The following is a 17,451-nucleotide window of genomic DNA, read 5'->3' as shown; positions in this document are numbered from 1 at the left end:
CATCTTCAGAAAATACTTCCTCATTTGTTAAATCAGAGTTTCCCCCTTGACATCTGTACCAGTTTCCTTAAGTGCACTCCAGAAACCAGCACCAGCTGACTTAAGTGCACTTTACAAGCCACATTTGTAAACCACAGTCTGAAACTGTACAATCCCATGCGGTTCAGGGAGAGTGTGAGGAAACCTTTTAATGGGGTCTGCCCTAATACCACGAAGCAGCAAGAATCAGGAAAACTTCTGCGACTGTATTTATTTGTGAACAACAGATCAACAACTCAGCATGGCAGCTGGGACAAGCCTATGGTTCCCACTGAGATGTGGAGGAAGCCAGAGAGGGGAGTTTCTTAAAGAGACAGGCCACACACACTACAGAAACTTGCTTGAGCTTGTTGCTTGTTCCTGCTCTAACAATCCATAGTTTGTTGCACCAGGAACATAAAGCAAACCAAATAATCCCAGATACCTTAAAAATGAACAGACTTATTTTGGCATAAGCCTTCATGTACCAGCACCTGCTTGATTTAGATACATGAAGTGTTGTCTGCATGAACGTGTGTGTGTGTTTATGCATTTGACAAAATGAGCCCTAGATCATGAAACTTTATTCTGCAATGAATTTGTTAACAAGATCATATTGTAAGTGACCTCTTGGTAAAGGAGGATAAAAGAGACCAACCAAATAACATATAAGTGTTGGTAATTGCCCTAGTTATTTCCCTATATTTCTGTCATTTCTTACCAGTTTGTAAGATTGTGGGCCTGGAGTGCCATTACAAACATGCTTCATGGAACAGAAGTTCCTGGTAAGAACACTGCACTTTACTTGTCTGTAAGGCCATTTTGGAACACTCAGAATGGGTATAAATTTATACTTGGAAGGTTTCCTATGCAAGCCCCATTAAAATTAATGTATTTGCATTTTTCATGGGTCCTCTCTCCTTCTTTGGGGCTCTCTCAGAATTCATTTATAGTGAATGGCACCCAGTGCTGCGTATGACATGATCACTTTCCTTCAACCTTATCTAGGGCTTATAAAGAGTGCCTTGATAAAAACAACTTAAAAAAAGAAGGGAAAAGGAGAGCCGTGCATGGAGAATGAGACTGAACTAATTCTTGTTTGAAGACAATGCTATTCATAAAAATGAGAGACAGTTGAGCTTTCATAATCGAAAAAGAGAGTTGTCTTCTAATTTTATTTTCATACACTGAATTAGCACTATGCCCAATTGACAGTGTTTGTAGTGTGCCTGCCAATTAAGTTTCTAGCTTCGTCCAGCTATACAGATTTCCATATCTACATGAATTGTATTTCCAAATGTGATCTCGTGAGACTCCGTAAACAGATACTCTGCAGGAAGTCCACAAAAGAATATCTTCCCTGACGCTCATTCTGCAATTTGATAACAAAGGGAAGGAGTATGTCAAACATAATTTGCTTGTTTGCTTGCCAAGGGCTGTGCACTCCTTGCATGTGCGTCTTGGATTTTTACCTAGCAATTTGTTTCCACTCACTCTCTGATATGTATTCTGGCACTGAAGTTACTGGAGTCGACTCCGGTTAGTAACTGAGATGACTGTTCTGCTCCACTCATTCAAACACATGCAGCATGTATTAGATAGATAGATAGATAGATAGATAGATAGATGATAGATAGATGATAGATAGATAGATGATAGATAGATAGATAGATAGATGATAGATAGATGATAGATAGATAGATAGATGATGATAGATAGATAGATAGATGATAGATAGATAGATAGATAGATGATAGATAGATAGATAGATATACGGTAGATAGATAATTGAAAAAAGAAAGTTAAAAATTTTGCATTTCAAGAAATAAATTATCACTCAAATACATAATATATATTTAATAAATGTATTGTTCTTATTCACACCCTGCTTCCATTTAGACACTTCCAGTTTAATAATCTTTATATCTTATGACATCCTTATATCTTAAGACATTCTCACAGAAGCATGAAGTCAAATCTCTTGAAGTCAAATTGTCTTTCAGTATTATTCACTACAGAACCCCAACCGACATACATAAGGCAGCACATTTTTGAAAAGATCTTTGCAAGGAACCCCAACATTTTAATATGCATGATCTGCACGTCAAACCAGTTTGTGCTCTGCCCAACCAGAGCATAAATCCATACTCACGTCTGTATTTCTGATTCCACAGGTCAGTCTGATAAATCAAAGAGGAGGAGGGAGAGTGGGCCTCACTGTCAAGTACCTGATAGTAGCAAGTGTTATGAGCACATGCCATTTATTATACATGGAAACAGTCATGTGGGTTATGGAGGAAACCAAGGCTTGAAGGGGTGGCTTGCATAAATTTCCTATTCTGTTGTTTACCCTGCTGACAAATTTCCTGCTAGTTCTTTATTTTCTTGATAAAGGGGTAACCAGGTTTAAAAAGGAGTCTTATGTTGCCTGAGCCTTGGTGCCTGTGCAGAGTGCATGGGATGGGGTGTAACCCGTTGTAGGCATTTGGCTAGGACTGCTGTCAATCTTCATTTGTCAAAGAAGTAAGCTAATAATTAACACATGACAGTGGATCCTTCACAGCTTTATGAAGCATCAAGACAAGTGGCAAACCAGTTGGAGCTGGAAAAAGGCACTTTAAGCCATCCAAGTCACCTGAGCCTCCAACTGTCAGTGTCAAATCCAGTAGCACCCCCAGGCTGTGGACCAGCTCCTTCCAGGGGAGTGCTATTCTCTCCAGGACAGGCCATCTCCCCACCTCCCAGACTTGAGAGTTTGGGATGTATGACACCTCTGTCTTTTCAGGATTCAGCTTCAGTTTATTGGCCCACACCCAGCCCATCACTGCTTATTTATAATATTTGCATGGGAATCACTTCTTCCTTCCTTCTGTGCCAGCCATATTTCAACATCTTTCAAAGAGCTTATTTGAACCACCAAGGGCTGCAGCATGTCCGTGGGTCGTCCCCCCCCCGAATTGTTTTTAGATCTGCTGCTTTTAAATCTGCTGCCAAGAGTGGAAGGAATTCCTCTTCTAAGGTAGAGGGGAAAGGGGGGGACACACCTTGCTGTTTACAAGGCCCTGATGTGGATGAAGCCTTAGGCCTTTTAGGATCTGCAGAGTTACGGCTCATTAGCAGCAACAGTGAGGTTTGTATATGCCTTCACTAGGGTTCAGAAGGATTTAGGAGGTCTCTCCATTAGGCACTGTGACACACTGCTTGAAACGTAGCTAAGGTGGGGAGTTCATCAAGGCTTGTTTGGTCCAGTAGTCATCTTGTTAGGAAGTCTTGCTGGCCATCTCTTTTTCTTAAGCAGATTACTAGTTATTACTAGTTCAGAACGGTTACTGTATTCTTAATGGGAGCCCAAATTAGTGGGAGGTTGTGGTTTTGAAAGAGAGACAGAGACAGCCAGAGAAGTTTGAGTAGAAGACTGAAAGGATATTGGGGTGGTCTCATGTAGGGGACGTGGGTGGCGCCATGGTCTAAACCACAGAGCCTAGGGCTTGCCGATCAGAAGATCGGCAGTTCAAATCCCCGTGACGGGGTGAGCTCCCGTTGTTCAGTCCCAGATCCTGCCCACCTAGCAGTTCAAAAGCATGTCAAGTGCAAGTAGATAAATAGGTACCACTCCGGTGGGAAGGTAAATGGTGTTTCCGTGCGCTGCTCTGGTTCTCCAGAAGCAGCTTAGACATGCTGGCCATATGACCCGGAAGCTGTCTGTGGACAAACGGCGGCTCCCTCGGCCTATAGAGCGAGATGAGCGCCGCAACCCCAGAGTCATCCATGACTGGACCTAATGGTCAGGGGTACCTTTACCTTTTACATGTAGGGTAGCAGAACTGTTGCATGCTAGAAATGCTCCACCTGTGCTCTACTTGTATGTCTGCAAATGAACCAAATCATACAAAAAACACCATAGATCTCTCTTCTCCAAAGGAAGTCAGACCCTAATGAATGCTGCCCTTGGAATTCTCACTGCTCAAGAAGTGGGAAGCCTGCACACTGCAGAAATCCATAGATTGGATCATCCCAAAGCTATAATACTTGTGAAGGATTGTTTGTTCTATTTGTTTGTTTAGCATTTTTAATCTTCTGTTTCAGTCCTGTGTTTAATTCTCTGGGACGTGGAGAAGAACTTGACATTTGCTTTTTAAATGAAACCAACAGCAGTGCCAATAAGGTTAATTTTTCTCCAAAGCTTCCCCCTGACACAAACCAAGGATATAAACATCTTAGACTGCGGTGCCACTGATCCCATCTTCCAAACTTACTTATTTCTTCATTGAGGGAGATTTGGGGAAGTTCAGTATCTTGGCAATTTTTAAATGGCCCGTTTTATTTCTCCCCCAAGTTATTAATGGTTTTGCTGTCCTTTTCTTCTGAGGCAAATACATAAAAGCCCTTCTCATTTCTCCTTAACTGCAACGACAGGCACTGTTAATTCATTCACCATGCTTGCTGCCCTTATCTATTCCTTACAACTCTCTAACTGACACTGCACTTTCCTCCTGAGTGCCCTACATATTTTTGCAATTGTGAATTTAGCTATTTGGAGAACACTTGCAGGAATTTGGACTTGCTGCTGTTTCTAGGCAGAGTTCAGTGGCTGCAGAGGTATGTAGAAAGCCACATGCAGCTAATGCAACCATTTAATGGTTGAAAAAGGTCAGACATAGGATGTCATATAGAGGAGGGAGAAAGGTTGTTTTCTGCTGCTCCAGAGAAGCGGACACGGAGCAATGGATCCAAACTACAAGAAAGAAGATTCCACCTAAACATTAGGAAGAACTTCCTGACAGTAAGAGCTGTTCGACAGTGGAATTTGCTGCCAAGGAGTGTGGTGGAGTCTCCTCCTTTGGAGGTCTTTAAGCAGAGGCTTGACAACCATATGTCAGGAGTGCTCTGATGGTGTTTCCTGCTTAGCAGGGGGTTGGACTCGATGGCCCTTGTGGTCTCTTCCAACTCTATGATTCTATGATTCTACATCTGTGGTGATCCTTGGGGAGGTGGAGACAGGATCCAGAATCTGAAGCACAGCAATATCTTGATTAGAACCAACCAAAAAGTGACAAAAGAGCAAATTCTCCATCACGGTGGATGTTAAGCAAACCACGGAGTAGGGAACAAACCGTAGAAGATTTTACGATCTCCAGTCTTAAATCATGAGGGTGGTCCAGCACGTTTCCTTACGTGTGTGCTAGTTAGCAGAGTAGCAATCGCACAGCATCATGTCGAAGGATCAAGTTGTGCATAGACGATGGCAATAAATCACTCATGGAAGCAATGAAACTCAGTCAAGCATTGTTTACTTGAAAGGCAATAAACAATCATGTTGGTAGAAGACTATTTACAACTTTACTACCACACAGATAGCAAGGCACACTTCACCCCTGCATGTTTCCTGTATAAAGCTCAGGCCTGACTGCACAGACAGAGCTTGCAGTCTCTCCCTGTAAGAATTGCGCATGTCCATAGTTAAGAGCTCCACAGCTATTTGTTTAGTTTACAACCACAAACCCCTGTGTTGCAAAATGTGACAATCTACAAAAATGCAAACGCAACATGCTGGCTAATAACTGTTAGTAAATATATAATCCATATGATGTCATTCAAAATATACTAATAAGTCACTTCAGCGTTCCTCGCTATTCATTGGTTGTTTGAATCTTTGCTTGACTCTGATACATATAACAACTTGCAGTTATTTGTATATTTTGTGAGATGTGATATATGATATATATTATTTTGAAGTGTCTTATTAGTATATTTTGAATATACTAATACCCATTATATATTTACTAACAGTTATTAGCCAGCGTGTTGCGTTTGCAGTTTTGTAATTTGTTTAGTCTACAGCAGCCTATAATCTTGCACTGCGATGCTACAAGAATCTTCAAAAATGTTCTCTCAGTTTCTGGAAATGAATGACTCTCACACACTTATTCTAATGCAAACTGGCATGCTGTTAAGGCTACAAGGGATGCGGGTGGCGCTGATCAAAAGGTCAACGATTAGAATCTGTGCAAAGGAGTGAGCTCCCATTGCTCTGCCCCAGCTCCTGTCAACCTAGCAGTTCAAAAGCATACCAGCACAAGTAGATAAATAGGTACCATTGTGGCAGGAAGGCAATCTGCATTTCCATGCGCTCTGGCATTCTTCACGGTGCTCCATGAGCCAGAAGCGGTTTAGTCATGCTGGCCACATGACCCAGAAAAGCTGTCTGCGGACAAACGCTGGCACTCTAGGCCTGAAAGTGGAGATGAGCGCTGCACCCCATAGTCAAATTTGATTGGACTTAACCATCCAGGGGTCCTTTACCTTTTTACCTTTTCCTAAACCTTTCCTCAGCCCTGGCATAGAGGTTCCACAAGCCTGAATGTGGGAAGAAGGGCTCTGAGCATTTGAAACGCTCCAAAGCACTGTGTAGGACAAAGGTGAAGAACGTAAGCTCTTGTCAGGAATTTCGAGGTCACCTTTTAAAATTTGCAACAGGAGTAGTGATTCTAAAGGCTTTGAAAAGCAGGACATATTATTTTTTTGTTGGCCAGTTCTTTTAAAATGGCCTCTTTCTGCTCTTTTAACAATAAGTTGCTAAATCAGCTCTGATTCTGAACCAAGATGGGAGACCTTTATATATATATATATATATATATATATATATATATATATATATAATAATATTTATTAGTTTTCCAACAAATTGAACACAACACTGCAAAAAACCAAAAAAGAAAAAACATACAATAATACAATACAATACAAAAAACACAAAAAACACTGCAAAACACTAACATACAACTAACAAAACAAAACAAAAACCATTTAAAACACAGTCCAATTTCAATATTTTATCCTTCTTTCACTAATTTCCACGACCTCCTCACACCTCCCTTTTTGTATTCCACTTCTATTAATTGTTTCAGCAATTCCTTTCCACCTTCCTCTATTTTCTATCCTATAATTGTCTTAACACATTCTAATCTTATTTTTCCCTTTAATGCTCTAATAATCTATTTATACTTAATTCCTTATAACATTTCTACTAAAGCCATATAACTTCATTCCAACATTTTTCTAGCATTCATTAATTTTACAGTATTTCTGTAAATAGTCTTTAAACTTTTTCCAGTCTTCTTCCACCGACTCTTCTCCCTGGTCTCGGATTCTGCCATAAGATGGGAGACCTTAGATCCAGTTTTGTGGATCTGAAAATAAGTGCTGAACTAGATGAGATAGAGGAATTCTATGATAACTAAAAAGAAAAAAGGAGCTCTGTTAAGGGACAGAGCAGTGAAGGGCTAATAGCTCCACCCTGTAGCAGCTTTAGGGGTTAGACAGGATTAAGAGTGGGGGGCCATGTGGGAAGGTTAAGCCTTGTGACTACAGCCGACTTTGACCTGCTGTCCAGCACTGAAGAAAACCATGATGGGCAGGGGGGCAGTCTGACCACAGGTCTTCCATTGTCTTGTATAGTTTGATTCCAAGATGGCAACTGTATGGGTTTTGTTTCCTGGACATTAAAAAGAACAGGGGACTGATTATGCAACAGCAAGCACAGGAAGTGGAGTTGGAGCACTCATGGAAGGGAATTACCACTACAGTCCTATCTCCTAAAGAGAATATCAACCTATTCTGTGAATTATCAATTTACTCTGGACTGGTGTTTGAATGTTTCAGTGTATAAAGTAGAACTGAGGTGGGTGGGGCTAGTTTGGGTCAATTGCCTCCAATTCATTAACCACTTCAGTAGCAAAGGTAAGAAAGATGTATGGGTCTGATCCTTCCCTGCCCCAACCACGTCCAAAGAAGGACATTAGATGACTTTTATTTTAATAACACATCTTCATATGTATATATAAAAGGCTGTTTGCACAATTTAAATCAGTTGCGCAGGCATTATATGAGTTTTGCTTTGCATTTTCCTGTTTGGCTCCACTGATCAAGGCCTTTGCTACTCTCGGCCACCTCCACAATCTGTACTTTGCTGTTGACATTTGTGTAATTTAAGAAATTTAAAAGGACAGCTTTCCTCCTGGCATTGCTTTCCCGAATTGTGTCCAATAGCTGCTGAAGAGCATCTGTTAGCTTGTGTTGTTGTTTTTCTCCATCAACAGATTGGGCCTGATGGATAGGTGCTCACCTCCCTCCTTTCCCTCCTCCCCTTCCATTTCTTTTATAGCCCTAAGAAGCTGTCATTTACGTTGAAGCACGATTGTTAAATAGCCCCCACCCCTTCCTGATTGATGGAGGCTTGAAATATACCATGTTAACAATGGAGAAGAAGCAGAAAAAGGAGAGATTGACTCACTCATTGCCATGAAAAGTGGCAGATTGGCTTTTTCAGAGATGACTCTCTCTAACTTCGCCTCCACCCCACTCCCCCTCCATCTCCTCATTCTTCGTCTTCTGTCTCCCCAACTCCCTCTGCTCTCAAATGTTGAATTATTACATGGGGGAATTAATCTATTACACTTGGTCTACAGAGGCTCTCACGTACCAGTGGCTGGCTATCGTACTAGCATTAATCAGTTAAGAGACGCCAAAGAGCAAAAATGAGATGCTTGCCCACAGGCGCTCTCATTGTTTACCAGTCAGCCATAAATATTGACTCATAAATATGCAGGCCTCCTCTTATGTGAAAAAGTGAAATGACAGGTTCAGGAGACGAGGGGATTTGTGAGCGGGACAGAGTCGAGATTGTGCAGCCTTTTAGGCACCAGCTAGATGTGAGGGTGGAAGGATGTGATTTGAAGTTAATTATGGCCAGGCAGGAGAAGGAAGCTGACATCCCTTTCCCCACTGTGCAAGAAATTAAAAATAGTATCAGGGATGCAGGGAAGCCTGGGCAAAGGGAGGGTATAGCGTCTTCTTCCCTCTGACTCATATTACACATTAAATTGCCGCTTCATCCTGCGCAAGGAATGAATTGCATGGAAGCTTCTTTCTTCTTTCTCCTCTTTTTTTTTAACAAAAAGAAAAATGACCGGAAAATCTGGTTTTAGTTGGGAGGACATCTTTCCAATGCCAAACATGGTGGTCAGTTATGCTCCAAACATGAGAGCAAAAAACAATTTGCAGTGGGTTTTAAAGAAACTTATTTAGCAGTCAAAACAAAATTAAAAAATTCCTTCCAGTAGCACCTTAGAGGCCAACTAAGTTTGTTATTGGTATGAGGTGAAGAAGTGTGCATGCACACAAAAGTTCATACCAATAACAAACTTAGTTGGTCTCTGAGGTGCTACTGGAAGGAATTTTTTTATTTTGTTTCAACTACGGCAGACCAACACGGCTACCTACCTGTTATTTAGCAGTGTGCACCCTGCATTATCAATTTGTTCTTTGTTTCTCAGCAATAGCCTACCCCTTCTGGCATCTTGTATCTAACTGTGGCCTTCTCTGATGCTTCAGAGGAACAGGGGAAAGAGAACTCAGATTATCAGAGGAAGAATCTGCTTTGACTTCTAATATGCGTCATATTAACATTCACAATGCAATGCCCTTCAGAACATATCCACTTCATTTTAAAGACTGTTGAGACCCTTTGAGAAACTGGCAAGATGACCACATAGCCCTGGGCTCCTTTGGAAGGAAGGGTGGAATAATAATAATAATAATAATAATAATAATAATAATAATAATGATGATGATGATGATGATAATAATGTCATTTTCCTTACAAAAGTGACCCCAAACAACTTATATTAAAACAAAATAATAATAATGTAAAAAGAAAAACTCAGGTGTTGTGAGGTGAGTAAGCATGTCACATTATTTATTTATCTAACAACATTTATTTATCACTAAGCGGTGTTGCTGCTGCTGCTAGTTTTGAGCTGGTCTTGCTGTTCTTATGTATCTGACTTCACAAAGGACCATCACCTGAAGAACTGTCTGGTCCAAGTCCAGATTAAAAATTGGGGGCAGGATCCAACTAAAGTGTCCTGACAAGAGAAGCCCAGTGCAAGAACTTCCACTTGTGCTTTGGGGCTTTCCCCGTTCTCCTCTGCCCATACACCTCCTCAAATTGGCTCTGTAGGGAGATCAGGCGAATGCCCAGAATGGCATGCAAGGAGAGGAAAGGGGATCATTCCTTCTGGCAGGCTGAAATGCTTCCCCTGACAGAATGATCTCTGCAGTATCCTTCAAGTTGCCCACCGGCAGTTAGCATCTAGACAGCAGACTGCAAAGGTGCCTGATTATTCTTCCCCACAATTGTGAGGTGTATTATGATAATTATTTCTAAATTTGCATCTATGACTATCAATTTGCATGTACAAATTCCATGCAAATCTTTGACCTCTTTTTGGGCGTTGCCTAGATAGTCACCCTAGTTCTTGCTGTGTGTAGATACATTCACCTTTAAATTTAAAATGAATGAATACATACAGTTGGGAAATGGCCCTTTTTTAGGTTGCAAGGCCATTCTGGATAGGAGGCCCCATTGAACTTAATGGGACTTTCTTCTAAGTAAACATGCCTACAGTTGCACTGTTTAAATACCACTCTGGCAGCAGACTTAGAGGTGAGCCAGCCAGAATCAAGTGCTGAAACTCTGATGGTCAAGCGATCAGTTTTGATGCAGTGCCAACATTGCCATGAAAGAGAATGGCACATGAATGAAGAGAAAGTGAGGAAGATAAATTAGAACAGAAGAACATGGTCCAGGATGAAAAATACATCTGGCATTTCTGTTCATTGAGGATACACAACATTTCTGCAATGCCATTGCTAGGGTTCTGTGTTAAAAAGGTAAAGGGACCCCTGACCATTAGGTCCAGTCGTGACCAACTCTGGGGTTGCGGCGCTCATCTCACTTTATAGGCCGAGGGAGCCGGCATTTGTCTGCAGACAGCTTCCGGGTCATGTGGCCAGCATGACCAAGCTGCTTCTGGCGAACCAGAGCAGCACACGGAAACGCCGTTTACCTTCCCACCAGAGCGGTACCTATTTATCTACTTGCATTTTGACGTGCTTTCGGACTGCTAGGTTGGCAGGAGCAGGGACCGAGCAACAGGAGCTCACCCCGTCGTGAGGATTTGAACCGCCGACCTTCTGATCAGCAAGTCCTAGGCTCTGTGGTTTAACCCACAGCGCCACCCGCGTCCCTAGGTTCTGTGTTACCTGAGTTCTAATAGTCAGGAATTCCTTGCACGAGATCTCCAGTCCTTCAGCTACTGTAGCAGAGCCTGCCATGCTTCTTTCAGGTTTGTAGTGGAGCAATAATTGGATATACATTCCCTCCGGGAGGTTGAGGTGGGGTGAGAGAAAATATGTTCCTCCTACTGCAGTGCAGTGGATTCTTTGAATCTTTAGAGCTTCCTTTGGGGACACCTTAGGCATGCACACATGAGTCCAGTATAGGATTGTTGTATCCCAATTTTTCTCCCTCTCCCTGCTGTCCTGCCCAGAATCTGGAGTGGCCTAATTTGCATGTGCAAATGGACTGCTAACTCTTCAGATCAGAAACATTAATGGGGGGGGGGGTATTTTCTGTGACCTGCTTTTTGTTTTTTCTTGGCATTTGGCCCAGAGCTTTGGGGAAGGATAGATGGACCTGATCTCATGTCAGGAAAAAAGTGATGCTCTTTGGAATTATTATGATGCTTTCTGATGACAAAACTAGAATAAGAAATTGAGATGTAAGTACTATTTTGACTCTGCGAAAGCCCTGTTGATCATGTACCAATCTTCGCATGCATTCCTTAAGGTTTCCATTTGTAGTCATGTTCATGCAGGATTTAAGGCACTTGGATGCGACTTGTTCTCAGTCTATTAATGATGCTTTTTGACTTCAAAACCTAAGTGCAAGTGGTAGAATTAGGACTATGCCACTAGATGCATGTTCCTCTGAGGTACTAACCACAACTAATTGTGTTCATTTTATCTAATTATAAATATGTGGCTAGTGAAGAAGATTCAGAGTTGGAACATGTTTGGCTGCTTCATTATTAAGGAGCACTTGTTTTGACATGCTTCATTGGACATTGGGCCTTCATAAGGTTATAAGAGCGCAGTTTTAATAATCTATTTTTTGGAAAAAAATGAGCTGAAATAAACAAATGCTTCCATGCCTACTTCATCATATGTAAGAAGCTATTTCTCAGTGTCGTTCTTAGTACTCTGTCAAATAGTATAGAGCAACTATCATTGTGCCTATATTTTTTCAGTGACCCTCAAGAGTAGCCAAGATGACTTGGAACCTCTTCAAGAAGAAGCCCCAGCCGGAGCCCATCATAGCTGTTACCCCGGGCACTGCGGCACCCCATATCCCTACCACAACAGTGGCACCAGCAGTGTCAATGGACAACACGACACAGCCTTCAGGCCCAGTAGAGAGCCAGGAGGATGTCTTTGCCAAGATTAAAGAAAAGTTCATGAACGAGATAAACAAGATTCCCTGTAAGTAGCTTGCATATGCTGCCCCTTTTTTGGAGACTTTGCAGAAATGTTCTGCTTGCTCCATCACTGCAGTTTCTAAACCTGTTTGTAGAATGCAAAGGACTGGGCTGGCACCAAGCCTGAATTCCCTCTTGGCAAAAGACTACTTGTGGGCAATTAACTACTTGTGGGATAAATGACAATGATGTATACTCAGGACATCATTGTGGTACAAGCCAAAGTGTTTAAGCCAAGGATAGGGAACATGCGGCCTTCTAAATCAACATTGGGAAATCTCTGGCTTTGCAATGTTGTAGGTGCTTTGTGGGCTGAACACAAGGGTTAAAATGGGCACCTGATGTCATTGCAACATCAGGTGTTGGAGAGCTCAAGTTTGGCCCACTGGGGGTTGAGGAGATGATGTTCTGGCCCTCAGACCAGATCCAGTTCCCCACACTTGCTCTAGGTATTGTTGGACTGCAATTCCTATCATTCATGACCATTGACCATGTTGGCTGCGGATGACAGGAACTGGAGTCTTAACAGCATCTGGAGAACCACAAGTTCCTCATCCCTGACTTAGTCAACCTTATTCAGAAACATTACTGAATGGTTTTCTGCTTTAAAAAAAGAGCTTTATTGAAAAATATGTGTGGTTTGCAGAAGGAAAGAGACGAAGAAAATAATTGTGTTTTTAAAAAAGAAAAAGAGAGAGAAATTACACTCTATATTTAATGGAAAGCATATTGATTTTTAGCATTTAAGAAGCCACCTGGAAGGAGAAGACTCATGACAGAACTGTTGACAGGAAATGTTCTATACATAGCATTTTCATAGGATAGGAATGGTCATTGCTGCATAGGGCTACCCCTGTATTCAGGTCAACATCTGAAAACCCACGGTCAAAAGTGCAGCAGGTAGGGATGGTGTCTTTTAAGTCATGGCATCTAAATAATGGAGTGCCTGTCGGCATGCAGCAAAAGGTCATGCATTTCAGCAAGCATTGCAAATTATTACTTTTAGTTTTATGCTTTTTTAAAAATAAAAATAAAAATGGAGGTGACTTTAGAAGTGGTGCTGGTTGGAACCCTGGACCCAACAATCAGGGTACAAGTTAATTATCCATGGAATAACTAAATAAATTTCCTGGGTTGTGAGTAGTGTGACCTATGCTTGCATTTCAGGCACTCGGCCATCCCAGTAAATTCCGCTATAACTGTGCAATGAGAGTGTTTTGTATTTTCAGTGCCGCCTTGGGCCCTGATTGCCATTGCTGTAGTTGCTGGGCTGCTGATCCTCACCTGTTGCTTTTGCATCTGCAAGAAATGCTGCTGCAAGAAGAAGAAGAACAAGAAGGACAAAAAGGGGATGAAAAACGCAATGAACATGAAAGACATGAAAGGCCAGGTAAAATGACACCTCCTGGGAGAGGATCGGTTATGATGCTGCAGTTAGCATGATGCGGTGAGGACTTGCTTGTGCTTTTGGCAGGATGAAAATCAGATGTACAAGCAAAGAGCTCAGTTCTTTATTGTGCAGGGAGTGCATGAGAGCCCCAACCAGGTAGGGCCAGCAGTGAGATTTGAAATTGGCCCTTCATTGCTTGTAGCAGCAGCAGCAGCAGCCTTAAGATAAAAGATTGACCATCAAAATGCAAGCCTTGATATTAGTCAGGGTAGTTTGCAACCCAACACTAAAACCTGTCTGTGTAGAAGTAAAGCTCACAGAGTTCCTCTTTGGTAAGTAAATGCTACGAGAACTTACCTGCATCAAACAGAAAACCAGTAGCTGTTAGAGAACACCCAGGATCAAGATATCCAGCCTTTCTGGTCCATAAAAAATATACATATGCTGGCTGGTAAAAAAGAAAAGAAAAAAGCATTATGCTTCTCATGTGAGTATGTTTTTAATGGGCAGATCCTTAGTTATAATGTATATTCCAGCTTTTCTAGGAAGTTCCGTTGGGCAAACCCTACTGGACATGAATGGGAGCTACGCAAGACTTAGAGTAGTGGATAATATTCTGTTTAAAAGGGGGAAGTTAAGTAGATTATGGTTCTATCAGCATTATAGTATTTTGTAGTAAATTTTCCTGTGAGCCTTATCTACAGCCTGCAATGCACTAGAAGTCAATGGAAGGTAGGAATACATACCTTTTCTCCCACCAGCAATGGTGACTTCTCTTGCCTAGTACCTGCAGATGAAAAATATTAAAGGCCACAAAAGCACTAGAGGATCTGAAAGGGTGTTGCTCCCAGGAAGTATTGTATACAAATCAGTCAATAAATCCCAGCTCATAAAAGTGTCTGGTGCAGCGTCCCACCTGATGCCACCATCACACCAATCCCCCCCCCCCCTTCTTACTGCTCAGGGTTATAATGTTTGCTTTGCTGGCAGCAATCAAACTAACTCAGCAGCAAATCCCATTAGCAGTTAAAGATAGACAAACCTGTGAAACTCTGGAAGGTTTTATGGGCACTAAATTCTTCTCCCATATTGGAGACTTTTGATTTGGTAACTTGGGTAGCAGGCTCAGAAATGGGACTTTTATAGCCCATATTGCTGGAACTCTTTCTCTCTCTGTTAATGAGGCTATTTGCATGAGGTGCTTTAATGAAGCACAGCCCAGAGGTGCCTAGTCATCCAGATCCCTCTGCTGTGTGCTGAGATTCTGCATGTAATGAAGGGAGGATGGAGAAGAGATGTCACAAAGCTTTCCTCATGATTCTCTGCCTTGAGTCACTTCTCTTGCCAAATCCAACAGTGGAAGATTTGGATGTCATTAACTGGTTGTGTTTCCAGAGACACTGGAAAATGAGGAAAGCTGGGCCAAGGCTCAACAGTTAAATTCCTTGAGGCATTTCAGCATTGTTGGTAGCAGGAACCAGAAAATGTATGCAAAACCAAAATAACAAATTACTAAGACAACACCCACTTCCTTGCAACTAGGCAGTCTGGAATAATGGAAAGGACATAGCTCAGTAAAAGAGTGTGCATGCTTTGCATGTAGAACATCCCAGGTTTGATCCCCGGCATGTTCGCTTAAAAAAAAGGATTGGGTAGCAGACAATGAGAAAGATATCTGTCTGAGACATTGGAGAGCTGCTGTCAGGCAAGGGACTAGGATAGATGGGGAAATAATCTGACCAGGTATAAATTGCTTTCCTAATAGAAGTGATCTGGTGGTTTTGTGCATCATTTAGAGTCCCAAGTGAAAGGTTGACATTCATCATTTTAGCCTGGTACCTAGCCCACTTCAGACATTTGAAAGGAATGATGGGAAGCTGAACGACTCCTCTTGCTTTTGGACATCATACGCAGAAGGAGGATGTGCATCCTGAACATGGGACAGAGCAGTCACCTTCCTCCCTCTCACTTCCCACAAGACCTGGACATGTTTTCTAGGTTAAGAACACCAGAAGAGCCTTTTGGATCTAAGCCAATAGTCCATCAGATCCAACAGCCTGTTCTCACAGTGGCCACCCAGGGGCAAGAGCATGGTCTCTTCTGAGGTTTCCAGCAACTGGTATTCCTGAGCATTACTGCCTCTGACCATGGAAGGCTAGCAGTCAGTTTCAGCTCTAAGGCTCCTTACTCATGGCAAGGCAACTATGCCTTCCCTGCTAGCTTCATTATTGTGTAACTTCCCAGTGTAACCACTAATGGGCGTGCCATTAGTGTAACCACATTGCCTAATGCAAAGCCAAGTGTATTCCAGGGTGGGGTGGGGCGATGGACTTGCGTGGTTCTTTCCACCTTATTAATACATGCATGCTCTCTTTTTTTATATACAGATATTTATTAAGTTTCCAATTTTATACAAACAAAAAAGCAAAAGAAAAACACATACCATTCTGAATACTTAATTTTCTATGACATATTTCCCTGACCTCCTCATACCTCCCCTTCTTGTATTCCAATTCAAATTATTTACTCAGCAAATCCTTATCTCATAACATTACAGCTGGAAACCCCTTAATTTCAATCCAACATCATTCAACATTCTTTAATTTTTTAATACATGCATGCTCCATCCTGGGATTGTACTCGGTAGTTAGGGAAACGATTGCAACAGAGCCTGCTGGATCATGCCAGTGGCCCGTCTCGTCCAGCATCATGTTCTTACATTGGCCAATCAGATGCCTGTGGGAAACCCACAAGCAGCACCTGAGCACAACCACCACCACTGGAATTCAACTATTCTGTAATCCTCTGATTTTATTAAATTGGGGTTTCCCATTGCTGATTAACTTGAGCAAATGTTTGAGCAAATATTAATTGCAGTATTCAGGATTTTCAGATAGGAAGGATAGAGTAGATGTTAATGTGGAATGCCTAGATGCATCAGTTAATTGAGACATAAAAACCTCTGGAAAAATGCTTCCCTAGCAAGTAGGATAACTTGTGTAAGGATAACGTAAAAAGGCACAGTTCTGTGGAATGCGTTCGATGCAGAAATCTCCCCCAAGTCTCTGGTCATAGTAAGAGCCATTTACTAAATGGGTACAACATAAGATTTTCCTACATATCTTCTAGCTGAGCTACACCAGTCACAAATGTGTAGCTGTCATTGTGCTGGGGGAACTGAACTCGGTTGTGCAGAACTCAGTGGCCTGGTTTGCACATCACACTAAGGCAAATCATGGGTTAGTGTGATTGCATGGTCTTCTGGAGAGGAGAGTGCAGGTGCTTCACTCCTCCCTGGGTTATTTTGCTGCTCCCCAAATGAACCATGAGCCATAAGCCATAGGACAAGCCTTGGTTACCATTCATGATTAGTCTGGAGATAGTTAAACCATGAGTCCTGGTGCACCAGCAAAATGCCTGGGGAAGAGCAAAGTGTCAATGAGTGTAACTCTCTTTACAATAGTTCCCACATTTGGGCTAAGCCATAGTTTATGCAAACCAGGCCAGTGACTGTATATCTTCTGCTTCAAACAGAGGATGAATGCCTATAGCAACAGACAGTATTGGAGCTTTTTCTGTCTATAAGTCTCTGGAAGCACTAGACCGCACCCTCTTAGCAGGATCATTACAACAGCTATGTGTCTTTTCTTTGCATTTTATTTT

At 42.0% G+C, this 17,451-nt stretch overlaps 1 protein-coding gene across 5 annotated transcripts in view; it reads left to right on the top strand.

Moving 5' to 3' along the window:
* SYT2 (synaptotagmin 2) overlaps window positions 1–17,451 on the top strand; it is a 150,676-nt gene that overhangs the window by 118,178 nt on the left and 15,047 nt on the right. For all 5 annotated transcript variants that reach the window (XM_053393685.1, XM_053393686.1, XM_053393688.1 and 2 more), the window contains 2 exons: window positions 12,171–12,402; window positions 13,628–13,788. In XM_053393685.1, coding sequence (XP_053249660.1) covers window positions 12,192–12,402; window positions 13,628–13,788 — 372 coding nt within the window. In that variant the 5' untranslated portion in view covers window positions 12,171–12,191. The remainder of the gene's footprint in view (window positions 1–12,170; window positions 12,403–13,627; window positions 13,789–17,451) is intronic.

The sequence above is a fragment of the Podarcis raffonei genome, chromosome 6 (assembly GCF_027172205.1).
Source record: "Podarcis raffonei isolate rPodRaf1 chromosome 6, rPodRaf1.pri, whole genome shotgun sequence".
NCBI lineage: Eukaryota > Metazoa > Chordata > Lepidosauria > Squamata > Lacertidae > Podarcis > Podarcis raffonei.
The sequence above is the reverse complement of the archived record's forward strand: the minus strand, read 5'-3'. Positions and strand labels throughout refer to the sequence as shown.